The sequence below is a fragment of the Macrotis lagotis genome, chromosome X, assembly GCF_037893015.1.
Source record: "Macrotis lagotis isolate mMagLag1 chromosome X, bilby.v1.9.chrom.fasta, whole genome shotgun sequence".
NCBI lineage: Eukaryota > Metazoa > Chordata > Mammalia > Peramelemorphia > Peramelidae > Macrotis > Macrotis lagotis.
Window position 1 is genome coordinate 681,583,750 of NC_133666.1, and position 20,148 is coordinate 681,603,897.

At 45.6% G+C, this 20,148-nt stretch overlaps 1 protein-coding gene across 7 annotated transcripts in view; it reads right to left on the bottom strand.

The window, feature by feature from the left end:
* Nucleotides 1-6,991: 6,991 nt before the first annotated feature.
* CIT (citron rho-interacting serine/threonine kinase) overlaps nt 6,992-20,148 on the bottom strand; it is a 116,481-nt gene continuing 103,324 nt past the window's right edge. For 3 of the 7 annotated variants that reach the window (XM_074205977.1, XM_074205978.1, XM_074205979.1), the window contains 11 exons: nt 19,949-20,029; nt 19,719-19,854; nt 19,074-19,213; nt 15,681-15,773; nt 14,396-14,504; nt 14,163-14,291; nt 13,710-13,790; nt 13,147-13,225; nt 12,841-13,023; nt 10,117-10,420; nt 6,992-9,083 (listed from right to left, as the gene is read on the bottom strand). In XM_074205977.1, the coding sequence (XP_074062078.1) occupies nt 9,060-9,083; nt 10,117-10,420; nt 12,841-13,023; nt 13,147-13,225; nt 13,710-13,790; nt 14,163-14,291; nt 14,396-14,504; nt 15,681-15,773; nt 19,074-19,213; nt 19,719-19,854; nt 19,949-20,029 (1,359 nt within the window). In that variant the 3' untranslated portion in view covers nt 6,992-9,059. The remainder of the gene's footprint in view (nt 9,084-10,116; nt 10,421-12,840; nt 13,024-13,146; nt 13,226-13,709; nt 13,791-14,162; nt 14,292-14,395; nt 14,505-15,680; nt 15,774-19,073; nt 19,214-19,718; nt 19,855-19,948; nt 20,030-20,148) is intronic. The other 4 variants (XM_074205976.1, XM_074205974.1, XM_074205973.1 and 1 more) reach the window with 3 other exon arrangements.

A 20,148-nucleotide genomic window follows, 5' to 3' on the forward strand; every position in this document is an offset into this window, starting at 1 on the left:
TCACTAAAGCATTTTTAAGGATAAGAGTTTTGATTTTTCAACTGAATTTTATTATTTTTCTGATTCCCAAGCACTTTCCCCTCCACCTGAACATAAAAGCTGAAGGGGAATACTGGTACCAAATTCCTACACTGGTCACATGCATTCTGCATTTCAAATAACTCTCCTAGGGTGATGCAGCAAGTTGAGTCCCAGATTTGTCAGGAAGATGCCAAATTCGAATCCTGCCTCAGATTAGCCCTGTGCCCTTGAGCAAGTCTCTGTTGGATCTTGGATGCATGTGCAGGAATATGGCAGGCATCTCTCCTTGTCCCGTGGATGGACAGAGCTCCTGGGACCCTGGACAGAGCTCCAGATTATCCGCCTTCTTGGATAGCTTCTCCGACCTTCCTTTGATGCTTCTCAAATTGGTTTGTTTTTGGCTCTTAATGGACAGGTTGCCCTTTCCACCTTCCCATTTTGTCATGTTTGACCCGAAGTGGGGTCCTGGGCTCCAGAACATCCTCTAAAGACTCAGCAGTCTTCCTCACCTTTCCTACCAATGACTGCTTTGGGACTTTCCAAAATGACCCCCTAGGAGCCTTCTCCCCTCCCTCCCTTCAGCTCCTTTTTAGTGTCATCTTCCCCAGTAATGTGTAAGCTCCTCGCGGGCAGGGACTTGGCTTTTGAAGTTGTTTGTTTTGCATCAGTAACGAAGTCCTGGATCTTGAGTTCACCACTTCTCAAGTAGGAAGACAATGGCATTATTAGTTACTTGGATTCTTAATACATTGACCAGCATTCTTAAATCTTTCAAAATTGTGTCTTCAAACCGCATGTAGAGGGGTGGGGCTTGATAAGTGTTTATTGGTTGACAGGCTCCCAATAAAGCTTCCTTTTTGCCACCTCAGATCCCATTCTCCCCCACCACCCCTTTATTTCTCCCACTGAAATCTTTCTCTCTCTCTCTCTCTCTCTCTCTCTCTCTCTCTCTCTCTCTCTCTCCCTCTCTCCCTCTCTCCCTCTCTCTCCCCCTTTTATCCCTGATAACCTGGAATGTGATAAATCATGCCTCAGGTCCCTGTGCTTTGTCTTCTTGGAGGACACACAGCATCTCTTGGAAACACCCATCATTCCAATTGTCATGGCTTTCCACACTGAGATTCTCAGCCTCATTTTTGTAGCCCCTCATTAAGACCCCATGAAAGTTTTTTTTAGCTCTTCTTAACTTGGCAGTCGTGTACATCTGGAAGACCCAAGTCCCAAAGATGGATCTGCCACCCATGATTTTTATGGCCTTGAGGAAATCATATAAATGTCCAGATTGGGAACACAATGGACAATGACTCCCTGGGAGACTTGAGTTCAATCCAAGCCTCAGACACTAGCTGTGTGACCCTGAGTAAGTCACTTAAATTCCTGGATTTCTCCTCTGAAAAATGGGCAGCCCGCCTTCCTAGGGTTCTGAGTATAAAATGAAATTATCTTTGCACAGTCCTTTGTACAGTTCCTGTACAGCCCAGTGCTCTATAAATGAACCTTGTTGATGGCTAGTCTTGACTAACTTTTTTGTGATCCCATTTGGGTTTTCTTGGCAGAGATGCTAGAGGAGTTTATTTTTTCCTTCTCCAGTTCCTTTGATAGATGAGGAAACCCAGGCAAACAGGGTGACATGACTTGCCCAGGGTCACACAGCCAGCAAGTGTCTAAGACCAGATTTGAACTCAAGAAAATGAGTCTTTCTAACCCCAGACCTGGCTCTCTATCCTCTGAACTTCTTAGCTTCCCTGAAAAAAAGTGGTTTACCATTTCCAACTCCAGTGGATTAAGGCAGAGAGGTTCAGTGACTTGTCAGGGTTACACTGCTGTAAATTTGAACTCAGGTCCTCCCGACCTTGCCCTGTACCCACCAAGTAGCTGCCTCCTACATAAATGTTAGCTATTTTTTATTACTGCCATTTTCTATTATTATAAAAGCACCTACCTCATTAGGATTCTAAGTATAAAATGAGATATGTATGAACCCCCCTTATAGTATCTGGGACATAGTAATTTCTATATAAATATTAGCTCTTTATTATTATTATTGTTATTATTATTATTATTATTATTATTATAGTTATTTTCCATAAGATGAGGGACTGGACTCAATGACCTCCAAGGGAGCTCTAGTCCTTGCCCATCTCTCAAGTTGCCTTGCCAACTGCCTTCTCTTTCTCCTTGAGTCCTTCTCTTCAGGTCTTTCTTCTCAATCCTTTTGGCTTTCCTTCTGATTACATTCTACTTTGCCTCTTCAAGTTCTTCCAATACTTTTCCGAATTTCTCCTCCCTAATTCAGTCTCAGGTTTTCTTCACCATCTAGATCCCATCCAAATCACTTCAGTTTCCTTCTCCTTAATCATCTTGAGTCCTTCTCTTTCACTCTTTTCTCAACAGAAATTAGAAGCAGAGATGTCAGTTCCATAGAAAATTCCATTCCAAAGCAAATATCTGTTAGGAGGTAGACATCAAAGAAAGACAAAAGGAAACACTTCCTACCTTTAAGAAGCTTAGAGAGAGAAAAGTAAATGCAAGGTAATTTCAGGAAGGTGTAAGTCATCACTAATAACATCAGGAGAGATTAGTCGTCAGGAAGTTTCACATTTGAATGAATGTAAGCATCGAATGAAGGTGGGGATTCTTCAGTGGTAAAATGGAGGAAAAGGGGCATAGATGGAACATTTGGGTGACTCTAGGGAGTCTAGAAAGGGCCAGTAGGTTAATCTTAGATATAGGGGAATCATATGAATTAAGTCTAGAAGGTAAATCAGAGTCAGGTGTTGGGATATTTTAAATGTCAGAATGAGGAAGTGACATTTTAATGGGAGCCCCTGAAAATTTGTGACTGTCTTAGAAAGACTACTGTGTAGAGGACAGACTAAGGAGGAAAAACCTAGAAAAGCAAGCAATCAGACGATTATAATCCAAACAAGAGGTAACGAGGACCGTATGAGAGGATAGAAACATAGGAGAAATGTCAAGGATAAACCTGAATTGGCAAGCTTCAAGGACTGCAAGAATTCTGTGCCTTAAACAAAGGTTAAGAAGACAAGTGATAGATCCTGTCTCAGACATGCTGAATTTGAGATGGGAAAGCCAAGTAGAAAAGATAATTAGGAGGCTGGAGATAAGGAGGAAGATTTTTTTTTTAATTTGCTATGAGAGACTTAGGAGAGGGAGATGTCATCTTCATAGAAATGAAACTGAGCCCATGAAAATCACCATAGAAAGTGGAGTATAAGCTTGAAATGGATATGCAATTGGATTACTGAAGGTTACACCACTAAAAAAAAATTAGATGGGAAACAAATCAAATATCTTTCATAGTCATACAGCTAAAGAATTCTTAACCAAAGAAAGGATAAGCACAAAAGGCAAACCATATCATCTCAATTACATGAACCTGAAAAAGCTTTTTGCATGAAGAAACTGGATAAGAATAAAAGCCATCATTTGAGGGGGAAAAAAATCTTTGCATTAAATAGCCCAGATAGATAGATAGATAGATAGATAGATAGATAGATAGATAGGGATCTGAGATATATAGTTAGCTAAATACAAAATATAGTGTACTGAAAGTCTGAGTGTGGGTATAAACTATATAAGTGGTTAAAGCTTAAAACTACAGTACAATTTTTTTGGGCCATCTTATAAAAAGCCTTCAAGAACAATTGCCCAGTGAATAAATAAAAGATAGGAACAAATAGTTCTCAAAAAATAAATTGAAAAATGATGAATAATATGAAAGACCAATTGGAATCACTAATAAGAGAAATACATAAACAACCTTGAGGTCTAATCTCACACTTAGAAAATTGCCATTGATGACAAAAGATGGAAGTAATCAATGCTGGAGAAGTTGTAGAGAGAGGGGCACATTAATACATAATGGCAGTCTGACCATTCTTAGAAGTAGTTGGACTTAGATGAAGATTGTGCCTAAAATGCCCATAACTTTTGATCTAGGAGTCCCACTGGTAGGCAAAGGGTGTCAAAGATCAAAACTGAAGCTCTCAGTTATGAAAAAATATAGCAACTCTTTTTTTGTAGTAGCAAAGAGCTGGAAACCAAAGTGGCTCATAATTTGGTTAAACAAGTTGTGGTACATGAATGTAAAGACTGGCTCCATATCCATTGACGCACCATAGGTCTTTGGCGCATACACAGCCTTCAGGGCATCATAAAAGCACTTTGGATTGTTACTGTCTGCATAAAACTGAATTTCATCTGCCTTCTTACCGAGCCAAGAGTCCTGCATCTCTCTCTAAGCTTCGCTTGGACTTTACTTCTGATGGAGTGAAATGCTGCCTTCTTTTCATTTAGCAGCTTCTGAATTTCCCCATCATTTTCATCAAACCAGTCTTGATGTTTATGAGTATTCTGGCCCAGATGAGCAAATGTAGTGTTGTATATCAAATCTCTGAAAGCTGCCCACTCCTTTTCTGCTTTACTGATGCCAATGTGTGTTGGCTCCACTTTGCCTTCAAGCTAGCGAGGAACTGTTCCAGCTCAGAGAAGCTGTTGACATTGAGTCTTTTGACAGTCACCATACTTGGGGATGCGTCTTTTGTTGAATGAGAAACTTTAGCTTGGAGGAGATGTTTATGAGTGGTCCACACATCACTTTGTCACTCTCACACCCTGTCTGTCTCTTCTTACAACCACATCCATAGTCTATTAAATACTGATGCTTGCTGCAAGGGTGCTTCCATGAAATTCCAATGTTTTTAGGTAAATAGAAACAGTGTTGGTAATGAGAAAGTCAGGAGATGCACAAGTCTTCAGTCGGAGAGTTAGGTATCCTAAACTTAACTTTTTTTTTTAGTTGTTTTTTTTTTTTTGCAAGGCAATGGGTTAAGTGGCTTGCCCAAGGCCACACAGCTAGGTAACTATTAAGTGTCTGGGCCCAGATTTGAACTCAGGTCCTCCTGACTCCAGGGCTGGTGCTCTATCCACTGTGCCACCTAGCCGCCCCCAAACTTAATTTTTAATAAAAGAAAACTCATTTCCCCCTAAAAAAAAAAAAACCTTTCCCTCTTCCCAACTTGCCCTGCTGAGGATATGGCCATCGTCCTAGGCCTCCAAGTTCACAACCTGGGTGTCAATTTTGATTCCTAACTCATTTTCACTTTGCCTTTCCATTCTAAAGCAAATCTTGTCATTTGTATCTTCAAAACACCATTCATGATGCCTCCTGAATGGCCTCCTCACTTCAGGTCTCTTCCTATTCAATCAATGAAAAAAAATTACCCCCAGGATCTATAAATCTACAAATAGTAGAAGGAGTAGAATTAAGTAAACAATAATATTAGTTGGCATTTTGGTGATTTCTACTATCAGACATTAGTCTGAGTATTTTATTAACTTATCTGATCTTCACCACCCTGGGAGGAAGGAGCTGTTATGATCCTTACTTTACAGGTGAGATAACTGAGGCTGCTGTGGAACACAGGAGAGAGTCCTAAGCATGGAAAGAAATCACAAGGGGGAGACAATCATGAAAAAGGAAATTGCTGGGATGAGGGATGACAGAATAATAGTAAACATGATTTCATTGAGGCCCCTGAGAAGGAAAGACTGATATTCCCATTTCACAGATGAGGACATTGTGGCAAAGAAGAGACTTGCCCAGGTTACCTAGCTACTAAGTGTCCGAGGCAGGATTTGAACTCAAGTCTTCCCACCTCCAAAACCAATGTTTGAATCCATGTCAGAGCTGCCATTAACCTATATATATATATGAAAAGAGGGAGATAATACTTAAGTTCAGGGAACTTGAAGGAATCCATAGTACCTAGATCAAAGGGAAGGCTGAGGAGGTGGACCGGTGCCTTACTGAGGCAGCCCTTGAACCCTGTCTGGAGTGTCTAGTCTCCCGGCAGCAATGGGGAACAACTACAAATTTTTGAGTGGCAGAGACCTGTGCCTATGGAGGGTGGACAGGAGGTGGGGAGAGACTGGGGGAGTCCAGGAGACTTGTAGAAACTTACTCGTGTTCAGGCCAGAGGCCATGAGACACCCCCAAGAGGCTGAGAGCCGATGCAGAAGTGGGGGGATGGGAAAGAGGTTGACAAAAAACAGGCCCCTTAGTGAGATAAAAAGCAATTACTGTCCTAAGCAGGGTTGGGTGTTTAGCCCCAAATGTGATTTCTACACCAATTAGTAGTGGGGAAAAGAATATAAAAAAACCAATTGTGGAATTATACATACAAACATACATACATTATATATGTATATACATATATATGTATGTATTTATATATATGCCTCAAAACCTATTCACCTGAAAAATAAACAAAAGGTGAAAGATGGCCCTGGAGTCGAGGCGATGACTGTGCATTTAAACAGGCAGCTCCTGCTTCAGTTCCCTGGATCTTATCAGCTCCCAACAGGCTGGGAGGCTTGGAGTCCTGGCTGGCCTGTCCAAGAGGATTAGGTGAGGTTTGTGAAGCAGCAGGCCTAAGAGACAAAACCACAAGGAGCTCACAGTTGAATGGGGGAGACAGCCAGCCAGCCAACAATGAGGACAAAGTGAACTCTGTGGGGACAAATAGAAGGAATGAGAAGAGGGAAGGCACTGGAATGAGGAGTTAGGGAAGGCTTTCTGGAGAAGGTGGGGTTTCAGGTGGGACGTAAAGGGGAACCAGGGCAGTTGGTCAGTGGAGCAGAGGAGGGAAAAGGCTCCAGGCATGGGGGAACAGCTAGAGAGAACGTCCAGGGCCAAGAGACAGAAGATCCAGCCAAAGACTGTTGAATTTGAATTTGGAGCCCAAGGAGCTGACTCTGCCTTCTCCCATATGCCTGAGGGCAGCCTCTCTGAGGAGTTGGAGTGGGTGACTTACAACCCTGTGAATGGGACCCAAATTCAGAGGGTGAGGTCTCCTACTGGTACCCTGACCAATCTACCCACCCCCTTGGGCCAGCCAGGCACCAGGGAATCACCTCAGGGCTACCACGGGCAGAGAACACGGGGGATGGTCAAGAAGAGGTCATTTCACCAAATCAGCTACTGCATGTAATTGCTTTATCTGATTATTTATTGTTCAACAACAAAGTCCATTTCTTTCAGGGTGGATCCTGAATATACCTTGTATTCCTTTCCTTATCAAGAATACAAAAGGTAATGAAGAAAAAGCTGTACTTTTGGATACGAAGAACCTTATTAACTTAGAAGCATCTAACTGCAATTTCATGTGACAATATTTCTTTCTGGGATCTTGGTGGATTCAGAGAACTCCTGCTCTCTGACGGATGGACATCCACAGCCACCACTACTAAAACCAAAAGTTAAGTGTTGAAAAATGCACCTTGTACAATAAAAAAGTAGAAACCAATTCTATTTCCTTTGTTGTCTTTTTTTTTTTACGAATATAAAGTTTCTTGTCAATATGTACAGTCTTTTGCGCTATTCCTGTAGGAGGAAGCATTTCACAAATGAGACACAAGATATACACTTTTTAGGACTTGAGAAGCCCATTTCTCATGGAGATCTAAATGAAATGCAAAGACTGAAAGACCAGTTTCAATGACCTTTCAAATACTCGTGGACCAAGAGGCAAAACTTCAGCAAATTTTCAGTCAGATCTTCTGCTTTCAGTGGGGAGTAAAAGGATAACTCAAACAACAGAAAGAAAAATAAAACGACAAACAAAACCCAAGCTCCCAACAACATAAACACCATACCAGTCACAACATTGGCTAGAGGTCCAGATGACAATGAATTTCTCGAGGGAGGAGACAGAGAGGGAGGACCAGAGGACCCCAGCCAGAGGGCCACCCGGAGTCAGCCACACAGCTGCCCAAGAAGCGAGAGCCATCTGGCTCTGACCCAGGTGGAAACTGAGTCATGCTTCCCAGAACCAGTCTCAAGGGTCCCTATTGGGCCCTGACTGTTGGCAGAGCGGGGAGAGCCAGAGATGAGGCTGCCAGGGAGCGTGCCAGCTGCAGGCCCAGGAGATTGCCCTCTGAAGGAAGAGGATCAACCCCATTGTGCCTCGGGGACCCAGGCCTCCCCAAGGAGCTCCCTAGGTTGGGCCCCGAAGAGAGTCTCAGTTCTAAGGAGCAGGCAAGTAGGTGCTCGGAGAGAGCTGGGGTTCCGGTTACCAAGAAGGGAAGCACAGGAGGGGATACACAGAGGGGGTCACATTCAGGTTTTCTGGGTGGTGATTTGCTGAAATCCTTCTCTCATCGGAATAATAAGGCTTGAAGCGTTTCCCCCCAGTGCTAACGACTGCGGCTCAGTCACAGCCGGGAAGTGGGCAAGTCACCAGAAGGTCTCAGTTTGCTTGCTTACATGGGAATGACGATACGATACTTAGCGTAGCAACCAAGAGATGAGCCGGGCTGACGGAGCGGCAGCATGCAGGGGGTCCGGGCCCGGGTTCCTGGCCAGCCCGTGGGGCTGGGCTCAGAGCGAGTCTACCGCATGCATGTTAGGCCAGAGCCGGCACTCTGAGACAAAGCGGCTCCAAGCTCCACGAGGCTCCCGGGCCTGGAGTCCTGCCCTCCAGGAGAAGCCCATGGACACGGTGCAGTCTAAGCCAGGCGGAGGGTGGAGAGGCAATGGGAGGAGGAAGGCTGCCAACAGAGGGAGGCAAACAGGCTGGGGCTAGGGGTTGTAAAGACCCAAAGCTGCCAGCAAGCTCCCGGTGACAGCTTCAACAGGAAATCCTTTCAAGGATTCCATGGTCTGTTGCAACTTGGGATGGGAGGAGCAGTAAATCAGAGTTCCAATCATGCCCACCAGGGTCCGTGTCCTCTGTGTCCTTGGTACAAAAGTTTATGAAGAGATTGAAAGAGTAGCGGTCATACAAAGTGCAGGGGTGACCCAGGAAGGGGCGGGGAAGAGCCTGCGGGCCAGTGCCCGGCGCCCCTCCCAGCCGTGGCCAGGCCTCCTCCCGTGTCTTTGCTGAGGAGTGATGGCTCAGAGGGGCCCAGGCTCCTGGGGGGTGGGCTGCACCTCCCACTCAGACCCCTGATGTAGCTTGTCCTGCAGGTGCAGACAAGGAGTCAATCTTGTTTTCTGTGGTTTCCAGCTGAGACTACACTGAAGACTGGTCCCAGACCTGGCAACAAAGAATGGAGATGGGAGTCAGGCTGCCTTTCTGTGAAAGCCAGCTGATGGCCAGCCAGCCCGTTAAGAAGCAGCACTTTCAGAGGCTGATTTTCTCTCTTCAGAGTTTAGCTGATTTTGCATCCAAGCAGTTTCACTATTCATTCTAACTTCCTCAACTAAACTTGTTTTCTTTTCTTTTTAACTAGTTTTTTTTTTAGGTTTGTTTTTTTTTCTTTGCAAGGCAATGGGGTTAAGTGGCTTGCCCAAGGCCACACAGCTAGGTAATTATGAAGTGTCTGACACCGGATTTGAACCCAGGTACTGCTGACTCCAGGGCCGGTGCTTTATCCACTGCGCCACCTAGCCTCCCCACTTTTTAACTAGTTTTAAAGGGACAAAGCACACCCCTCTGCCCCCCCCCTCCACCATTGGAAAGATCTTCCCCTTCTTGTTCGTCCTTGTCCTCAGACAAGAGTCAATGGGAAAGCAGCAAGAAAAGTGAAGAAATCATAGGGGACAATTAGAGCCATTAGCCTGGGCATACCCACAAGCGAGGCCTGCCACTGGCATCCGGCTGCTGGCTGTGGTGGACGTAGCCACACCAGAGCCTCTGGGATATGCTCAAGCCTGGACTCCAAGTCTTTGTGGATCTACTTCAATGAATAGAGAAGAAATCAAAGGACCTGGAGCTGGAAAGAACTGTAGGGGATAATTTGATTCAATTCCTTCATTTTAAAGATGAAGAAATGAAGTCCCAAATCAATCATTAACAAATGAGTAGGGGAAACAAGTTTTTCCCTCCAAGGCAGGTTAAACATTGCCTCACATAACTTGGTATATGTTTAATTTGAGGAGGTGCCACTGCTTAAATGGGGCACAAGGGCCAATTTTAACCCCCTTCACCTGTCTTGTCAGAGTCTGAATGCTAAGGAGACTGGAGTTTAAGCAAGGGTGCTGCATGGGAAGATACTCTCTAGTTAGGCCAGGCCTTTCTCTCCGGCTCCCTATGTCTGAGGTCACCACCAGGCAACTCCCCAACTGACCTTATTGACCTGTGACAGCGGCGTCCTCACAGCTCCAACAGGCAGTCGGCCCCTGCTGCTTTCATCAAACAATCTTCCAGGAGACCTCTCCCTCCTGGTGCTGAGCATCCGCCCAGGAGACTTCTCCCTCTCCAGAGGGCGGCCGGGTGACTTGTCCCTACGCAGCTCAGTCCGACCTTCTCGGTAGCGGTGCGGTGTGCTTGGCTCTCGCGGGTGGCTGGGGCCTTCAGGTGGCGCGGGGCTGGAGGCCACACGTTTGGTGATGTGCTCGTTGTAGGTGGGGGGCCCTCTCTTGTTAGGACTGCTGGCATTCAAAAACAAGGGACACAATGTCACATTCCCAGTTCTACAAAGATCTCCCTTGCACAAGAGACAGAACTAGAGCTACAAAGAGGAAGGGAGGTGATGGGGACCAGTCCCACGGAGTGGTCTCCTTTTAGGGCAGTTTCACCAGGACTTCCTTGACCCCCTTCCCCTAGAAGGCATGAAAGGGCCTCTTTTAAGAGACCAAAAGATACTCGCCAATACAGAGTCAGGGGACAGGAGCAAACTGTTCTCAAAAGGAGAGCAGCCAGCCACTGGTGACCCCAGCAAAGACTGCCCAGACACATGCTTCGAGAAATACACTTCAAGACAAACTGGTACAAAAAACAAAGGACCAGGAGAGTTGGTGTTGGAGGGCTCCCTAAAACACTGCTGGTAGAGCGTTCTTGGAACTGGGCAAAGGTTGTGGATCCATGGGTCCCTCTCCTTTGGCCCAGAGATCTTGCTGCCAGGCACTTACCCAAGAGGTTAATAATGGGGAGAAAACCCTTAAAAAATTAATTTTTTTACCAATTGTATATTAGGAAAAAACAGAAAAAAAAACCCAGATGCTCATGAACTAGGAAGAGTTAACTGAAGTGCAGTTGCTAATAGCAAAAGAAGATGACTGGGCTGTAAAGTGATGGGTGCATAGGATGAAAACCCAATGGTCCTGGACAATCTATGTGAACAATAGAGAATGAAGGGAGTAAAATCAGAAGACCAAGCTATATCACAAGCACAAGGATGTGCAAAGAACCAAAGAAACTGAATGCTGCCTCATAAAAATGAGCAAGACTGATCCAGAAGAAAGGGGAAAACTTCTCTGCAGGGGTGGGGGAGAACAGATGCATGTGGACCAGGGCAAAGCCTGCCAGACTCAGGTGAGGGGTTGGTTAGTCTTTCCGATCTTTTTTTCTTCACTTTTTCATGCTGTATTATATAAAAAGGCTTACTTCTCTGGAACTTGGGAAATAAAGGTCATAGAAAAAAGAAGGTATCAATATCTTTTTTCAATTTTAAAAGAGAAAGACTCTTTTCCAAGTCGTGCTTGGCAGCTAAAACTTATGTGCCCAACCAACCCTTGAGCAGAACAGCTTCAGGCCATGAAAAATGGCCTGTGAAGCAAGAGCTGAATTCCTAAGTCACTAAGACTTCAGCTCAGTTCAACCAGCTAAGAATCAGAATTCAAGCGAAGATGCACATCTTGGGGACCTGAGCCTTAAGCACAGGAGAAGACTGGGGGACAGAAGAAGCCACAAGAGGAATGTCATCACATCCCTGCACATTCCCCTCACGTTCCTCCTGCCCTGGGGAGGAGTGATGCTGACCGAAGGAGTCCAAAACCTGCCCAAACTTCTGCCTCAAGATGGAGCAGTTAACCAGGCCAGGATGGGCTCTCTGCAGGTCGACATGGGCTGAACCGTCCATTAGGACGTCTTCACCACGTGGATGCGTGTCTGCTATGAAAGGTGCGGAATCCTCTACTAAGAGCACATTTATAAGCAATGTCAAGAGCAGGAACCAGAAAATAGAACTAAAGATGGATTTTGATTCTGAATGTTTCTCTTTGGGTTTTTTTTTTAATCAATATTTTAAGGAAATGGTTTTCCCTTTGCTTAGAATGATTCCTTAGATCCAGAATCTGGGGTGTTGGGAGTTGGTTCTCAGATGTCTTTGTTTCTAGAACAGTGCCATTGACCTCTTTGAGAGCAACAGGACAGAGCAAGGGTTTGACTGATGTGATTTCCAGCAGGGATCATTGCCTCAGTCTGTCCAACAGGGAGGTAAATGCTGGACTCTGGGGAAGAAATGGGAAGTGATACATAATAAATTAATGGGCCCTAATGGAGATAAAAGATGGAAGACAAATGCTCCTGCCAGATTGGCAAGGGTGTCCTTCACAGGGTCACTTATATCAACTGCTGTAACAGAAGGCTGCTCCTTAGCCCAGCTCTCTCCTTTGCTTTGCCAGGAAGGAAGCTGGTATACAGTGCAGTTTCCAGTACAAAATTGTCTTTCTAGGACATCAAGTTTTGATTAAAGTTATATGTTTGAGGGAAATGTTTCTTCAACTACATGGCGATGAGTTATATTCGGCCCCACTATTCTTGAAATTAAAGATGAGTCTTTACTTGAGATATTTCCTAATAGTTTTCCACTGATTCATAAACATTTAAGTCATGAACAGCTGGCTAGGTAGTAGCTGAATAAAAATGAAAGTCACCCTGAAGTCTGGACTTCAATTTTACTTGTGTTTCATTAGGATCTCCAGCTGATTCAGAGAGAAACAACCCATCTAAATTTCAAGAAAGTCTGCCCTTATATAGTGCCCACACATGTAAAACAAGTCAGTGTTGTATGGGGAGCCCACCCCACCCAAAAACGCCCCCAGGCAGCCATCAGCCAAGAACACCATACCTGCGGGAGGTGGAGGCCCCTCTGGGGGTGTGTTCACCACCAGACTCCTTCACCAGATTTCCTTTGCAGCAGATGACTCTTAATTTGTCCTGGTAGGAGGACGCCAAGTAAATTGCTCCTGATGAAATGGCTGGTCCCAAATAACGAGGATTTGGAATTTCTAAATGAGCACGGGCAGGAGTCCTGAGGAATGCAAGGTTTCTGGTTACCTATATTGCATTTTAATACTTTAAATTGTGTGTGTGTGCACACACACACGTACACATGAACACATGCATGTGTATCCATGTACAGGTGAGCACTCACCCCAGAGAAGAACGTGCCTGAATCTCAATCACTTCAAGAGAGTTGAAGTGTGTCACAAACAGATAGGGCTCTCTGTAGGCTGAGTCACCATCATGGAGAAAGGACAATCATAAAGAAGTCTCATTAGCATTGATTCAAATCAAACTTGGTTGTACCAACTATCGTGTTATTTTCTGGTTCCCTCCCAAGAGCAGGGGTGAAGAAAGAGCAAAAAGAAATGTGGCTTTACCCATTTTCCCTCTTAGGTTTTACTTCCAGAACTAGACCCAACTACTTCTGGAGCATGAGATTAACAAGAAAGACATTGAAAGGAACTGGCTAAAAACACACAGTGAAGAATGAGAACGTCTCAAATCCTCACAGATTCTCCAGGTCCCATGCCAACATCATGACCCAGCCCAGCCCTTGGGTTGGCTCCCAGGTGATTCCTGATGACTCAGTTTCCTTCACACTGACTCCTCCACTAGGACTAATGAGATCTATTTCTTGGCTGAAAGATCGACCCAGACAAAGTCCCTGCAGGAATCCATTCCTGGCCACTGCTCCCATCACAGCCCACCTACCAAAGGCCAGAGGCAAGCGGCTCCATCTCAAATCATCTGTGCGGCTGCGTCTTCCATAAGAGTCCACAAATACGCCAAATTCTGTAAGGAGTCAATAAGCCAGGGTTATTCACATGGAAGCATGACTGAGAGGCTGGTGAAGAAAAGCCAAACCAGAGAATAACTGACACTTTCAGTTGGATTTCACAGCAGGGAGACCAAAAGCCCTTTGGGAATCAATCCTCAAACAAGTTACAGAAGTGGCCTTCAGGTGGCAACCTCACATTTACAGATGGGAAGAAGGAGAGGATTGACAGCACAAAGACAAGAAGCTAGGAAGAGGGCTATCATATCTATCATACAGAGAATTTAGTTAAAACTCCTTGCTGTAAAACCCTACCACCCACCCTTCATCAGAAGTCAAAGATAGAGCCAGCTGCTAAAAGATAACCAAGGCATATTGGGATGACCTACCATGGAAACAGAGGAGATACTCTTCTCTTTGGCCTGCGCTGTTCACCTGTACAATAGTGACAGGGAAACTGTTGGAGGAGGAGGCAAAGACGGCAGGTGCCAAGGAGTGGTCATTCTTATCCAGAAACTCTGTAAAGGGAGAAGGGTTATGTCAATACTAGCTCTGAACAAGTCTGCTGAGTTAAAAATGATCTTCAGGGCAATGTGGATCCTGAAAGAGGAGACCCTCCTACCTTCCAGGGTATACTGCTTCATTTCAATTTCGTAGAATTTGTTTGTCCCGATGATGATACTATAGTTGGTGAAATGGATACAGCTACAGGGCTCAGAGGTTTCTATCTCCTGCAGAAGAAGCAAAGGAAAGACAGACATTCAGACCTTACCAGAGGGGTCGAGGGGAAGCAACCATCAGAGTTGTTAGTCCTACCTTTGTCTCAGTCTCAGCCTTAAGCATTAAAGTCATCCCACAGCTTCCCCAGACCCACATCAGCATGCCTACCTCCCAAACCCTTCTTCCTACTCATTCTTCTGCTACTCTTTTGAACTCCAGATGGGAAACAGCTAATATTGGGGGTAAGGTTGCCCCTGAACCCTGTGTTTCTGGATGACCTCTCACAAGAGGCCCCTCTGGACACATCAGGACAGACTCCAAGGAGCTCCAACAGCCACTCTCTACTTCGGGCCTGGACAGCTGCTCTACTGGAGGCCAGCAGGGAGAGCGATGCGGCCCCTCTGGAAATGAGACCTCCCTAAGCACCTGGCATTCCCAAGCTGAGGCCATGTGACTGCTAGATGTGGAACAGTCAGTTCCCGCCTTCAAGAACATGCCCCAGGTAGCAGCGGCTGATCAGAGGGGCTGCTCAGATTTAGGAGGGTACCATGGTCTTGCCTGGTTCCCCACAAAACTTCACTGTGCTGCCACAATGTTCATGAAAGGCTGAGGTGACCGCACTGCTCCAGGCAGGAGCAAACCTATTCCCCCTCATGTGCGGTGATCTTACAAATGTCTCCATTACTCTTCAAAAGGAGAGGGAGTTTGGATGGCTTCAACCACTTTAATGAATATTAGAGTTGGAAGAAATGGGGCATTCACTCTCTGGGGATTTGAGTGTTCACTAATAGCACCACAGAGGCCATGATGTCATAAGTCTTGTCCAGATTTTAATTGTTTATCTCCATTTTCCCTGGTGGCAGATTTCATAGAGGAGTCACTACTCTCTTAGCAATTACAAAAAGGAAACATAGATCTCTGGGGCACCACGTAAGGCCTGTTCAGTTTCCAAAGAAAAAGTCACTTTCCCTTTTTCCGTAGACTCCAATCACCTAAAATCAAGGTTCTCTTCAATCTACACCAGAGCCCCCCACTCAGACCTGGGAGAAAAAACTGGGAGAAAAAGCCAGAAGACAACCACACCTGCTGTCTCTCCCCTGGAAAGTGAGAACCCGCTCTCCAACCCCAAAGAGTGACACAGTCATAGAAAGCATCAAGGCCATGCCAGCCCGGGGCACTCTACTTACTTTCCTGATGCAGTACTTGCTGAGGTTCTCATTGTAGCGGAGAATGACAACCTTATTAGGCATGGCCGCACAGATGCAGAGTCCATTCTCAATCTGCAGGGCAAAGGGAGAGAGACCCATGAGCCGACCCATGAGCCCCTGGCCCAACAGCAAAGCCAGGAGAGCATCGCTGATGGTCGGGAACAAGCCATGGTCTGTAGGGAATGGAAGATTTACTGGACAGTAAAACTCCTGTTCTAGGAACTTCATTATTGAGTTATTTACTTGTCCCTGCTAGGATTCATAATGAACACCTAGACAAGTTTTACAACCTGACCTGTCCAGCATGTGCTCTGTGTACATACATGCTCCTCCTCTCTATATGTGAAGGCAAAGAGGGGGTTGACACCTTTCTTGAGGGCCAACCAGTGGGGCAGCTGAAAAGGACTGGGCCCGCAGTCATAAGCTTTGCTGTAATTCCTTCATCTCAGTCATGTCTGACTCCTTGCAACCCCATTTAGGGTTTTCTTGGCAAAAACATCAGTCTCCGGCTCATTGTATGGATGAGGAAATGGAGGCACACAAGCATCTGTGACTTACCCAGAGTCACACAGCCAGGAAGCCTTGCTGAGGAAGGCCCAGGCCTCAGCCCCTCCTTGGCCAGGTGATCCCAAGTCTTTGCCTCAGTTTCCTCATCTGTAAAATGGGTAGAACCATAGCTTCTATGCAGTGATGTCTCAGTGACAGCTAACAGCTCTGCCACCAGGAAGGGCTAGCCCCACAATCTTTGCTGCAGAACTCTTCTTGCTCCCCAAGCTTCTATGACTTGACCCTCAACCTCAGACCTGACAACAGAGGTCTGAGCTCTGAGAAGTCTTTCCAGGAAACTATCCAAAGATGGCTGAGGCTGACCTTTCCTTTAGATCCTTCCTAGGAAAATGACCCCGTGGTATGGATCCAGGAATCCTGATGCCTCAAGAGCCCATGGCAGGGAGAGGGAAGGACAGAGAGGATGACACTAGGTCTAGGGAAAGGCTACTACATGAACAAAAATATCAACAACTGCTCTTCTTGGGCTGGTCAAAAATTGGAAGGTGGGCAGTGGCTAAACCAGTTGTGGTATATGAATGTAATGAAAATTACTGTTCTACAAAAAATGACGAAGAGACAGATTTCAGAAAAACCTGGACTTACATGCACAGACCCAGGAGAAAACTATATACAGTAACAGCCAACACTGTGCAACGATCAATTATCATAGACTTAGTTTTTCTCAGCAAAACAATGATCCAAAATGATTACAAAGGATTCATCATAGAAAATATTTCCATCTTCAACAAAAGAAATGATGGAGGTCTGAATATAGATCAAAACATTATTTTCACTTCATTTTCTAAAGTTTTTTTGTCTTTTGGTCTGTTTTTCTTTTGGTCTGTTTCTTCTTTCACAACATGACTAATATGGAATTCTGTTCTATGTGACTGCATATATAGAACCTACATCAAATTGCTTTCCCTCTCAGGGAAGGGAGAGGTGAAGAAGAAAAAATTTGAAACTCAAATTTTTTTAAAAAATAAATGTTAAATATTGTCTTTACCTATAATTGGAAAAAATGAAATGCTATTTTTTTTTAAAAAATTGGAATTAAAGGTGGCACAGTGTATAGAGCACCAACCCTGAAGTCAGGAGTACCTGGGTTCAAATCCAGCCTCAGACACTTGATAATTACCTAGCTGTGTGGCCTTGGGCAAGCCACTTAACCCCATTTGCCTTGCAAAAAAAAAAAATGGAATTAATATAGTAAGTAATGTCTCAAGAGCTTTTCATATCTCAGAGTTCAGACACAGTAGCCAAGGAGGGTTTAGAGCAAAATATCCCATATTCTGTTGGAATTTTAGGGAGTAGAAAGGGGGTAGAATTACACATGGGTCAACAGCAATCAAATGATACTGGTTGTATGTCCCTGGACAAATCAAACTACAATTTAGGAGCAAGTCATTATCTGGGAGATCAGGACATCAATGAAATCACAAGTTTGGCATGGATCTGACCAGCAGATTATTACATTATCATGCAGATGCCTGGGGATGGGAGGTAAAATATTCAATGACAAGAATGCTGAACACTTATCAGCTTTGTGAATACAGGCCTGGTTGGAAAGATAATATTTACTGCGACACTGACTTTTCAGATCTTCTGTGAAGAAAGCAGTCAGCTCCCCTCAACTCAACCAATCCTGTCTGCATATTTTGTCTCCCTGCACATCTTTTGTGGGCAGCTGTGTGGTGCAGTGAAGAGAATGCTGGACCTGAAGTCAGGAAGACTGATGTTTGAATTCAAATCTGACCCCAGGCACTTACTAACTGTGGGACCCTAGGCAAGTCACTCCATCTCATTTACCTCAGTTTCCTCAATTGCAAAGTGATCTGGAGAAGGAAATGGCTAATACTCCTATATCTTTGCCAATAAAACCCCAAATGAGGTCATAGAGAGTCAGATATGATTAGAAAATGACTGAACAACAACTTGTAGCTTCTGCTTCTGGAGGTCGGGAACCACACCCTTCTTGATCCAGTCATCCAAAATGCAATAGCTAAATATCTAGGATGTACAAAATGCTGTTTATTCACTGTAGCTGGAAAAATAAAATATAGTTCCTGCCCTCGTGGAATTCATCATTTAGTAAAAAGAGGTATAATATGTAATTAGATAAATATACATGAGACTATCAAGGGTAACATCAAAGTCAAGAAAGTGAATCTGACTTGGGACAGTATTAAGAGGACAGTGTCGAGGAATATGGATGTCATCATCCTGTTGTCCTCTGGCCTGACCAGGACCCATGGTCCCATGATGGGGGGGGAGGCTACTGACCATCCTTGAAGAGAGCACCCAGGATAAAGCAGGATGTGGAGTCCAGCCTCATCAGATCAGCCACGGGGGCTGAGGAGGAGAGCCTCAGAGAGCTGATGGATATTTTCAAGGATTTAAAAAAAGGAATTGTGGAGGAGGGATCACTCATTGGGGTTGATTCCAGAGAGTGGGACTGAGTATAGGAAACCCTCCCCGACCATGAGAACTAGCCCCAAGTGAAAGAGGGTGGTAGTAGGGGTGCCAGAGGGAGCCTGGGGCTTCTGCATTCCCCACAGTCCCTACTGGAGCATTGCATTCACTCTATCAGGCACAGAGTCTTTTTAAAATGAATGTAGGGGGACAAGCATAAACCTGTGGAGATAGGAGGTGGGGAGAGGTTCACCTGTGCCTGTCTGGGGTTCAGCACTCTCAGACTCACATAGTACTTTATGTTCTAGATGTGGGCCAAGGCAAGGGCTCCAAGAGGCGCCCCTGTAACTGCCTGGCCGGATCTCCCAGGCCAAGACCCCCAAGAAGCCGCAGCCATGTGGGGAAACCTACCTTGCCAGCCGCGAACAAGTGGCAGCCTTTGACAGCCTCAAAGATGCTGGGCGTGACATCTGGCTGAGCCGGGAGGTGGGACTGGGCTAAGGACTGCTTGACCTTCTTCACCTCGACAAGGCACAGGGCTCTCTCTTCTCCTAAAGAGCAGAAAAATGAGGTTCTTCATCAAGCACAGTCCCTGGGCCTGGGGACTTGGCTGGGGGGCTCAGCATCTATTCACAAGGAGAAGCTACACTGGGGGCAACAGGCCAGCTCCTCTGCAGTGGGTTACAAGAAAGGAGGGTGCTCCCAGAGCCCGTGTGGATGGCAGGTGGACACAAATGTAAGGAGGGCCCTTAAGTTTGTGCTTTGGGGAAGCCTCGAAAAGGCCCCTCTCTAGTCCAGGAGACAATCATTTCCCCAAAAAGGCTCTCTGAGAAGTGCACACTTCCCTGAAGGGTAAATCCTAACACCTAGAGTTCATAAGGCACTGGAAGGTTCCTGAAGGGCTTTCCATGGGTTCTCTTGGCTTAGTCTCTTTTTACAGCTGAGGACACTGAGATGGGATCTAAAATAGGTCTTCCTGCTTCCAAGTCCAGTGTGCCCTTGGGCCCCAACCTCCCTGCAGGCGAGAAGGGGAGGGGTCCTGCCCTTGACCAAGACCTGCGATCATGAGGAGCTTCTCCAGGTCCTTGATGATGTGAATTTGGAAGACAGCACCCACCCCAGGGATGTGGGTCAGGGAGTTCTTCAAGACGTTGAGGGCGTAGAGCCCCTCCTCAGTCCCAACAAGCACCACCTGCAGAGTCAGAAGAGGGACAAAGAGCAGAGATGAGGCCAAGATGCCAGTGGGAACAGTGAAGGCAAAAGGAGATGCTGGCTCTTCCAGGTACCTGGTCACTGAAGGGCAGGGTGCAGTTGATGTCCAGGCGATCTTCCCCTTCCAGCTTCAGCAGGGAGTTCCCAAGCAGCTTCTATTAGGATGTCAAGAGAAACAGCCCAGGTCAGAAGCCACGTGGAGATCCTTCCAGCTCCCCCCATCCATCTTGACCCAAGCTCAACAAGAGGGCCCTCACCGTCTTGCTGAGCTGAG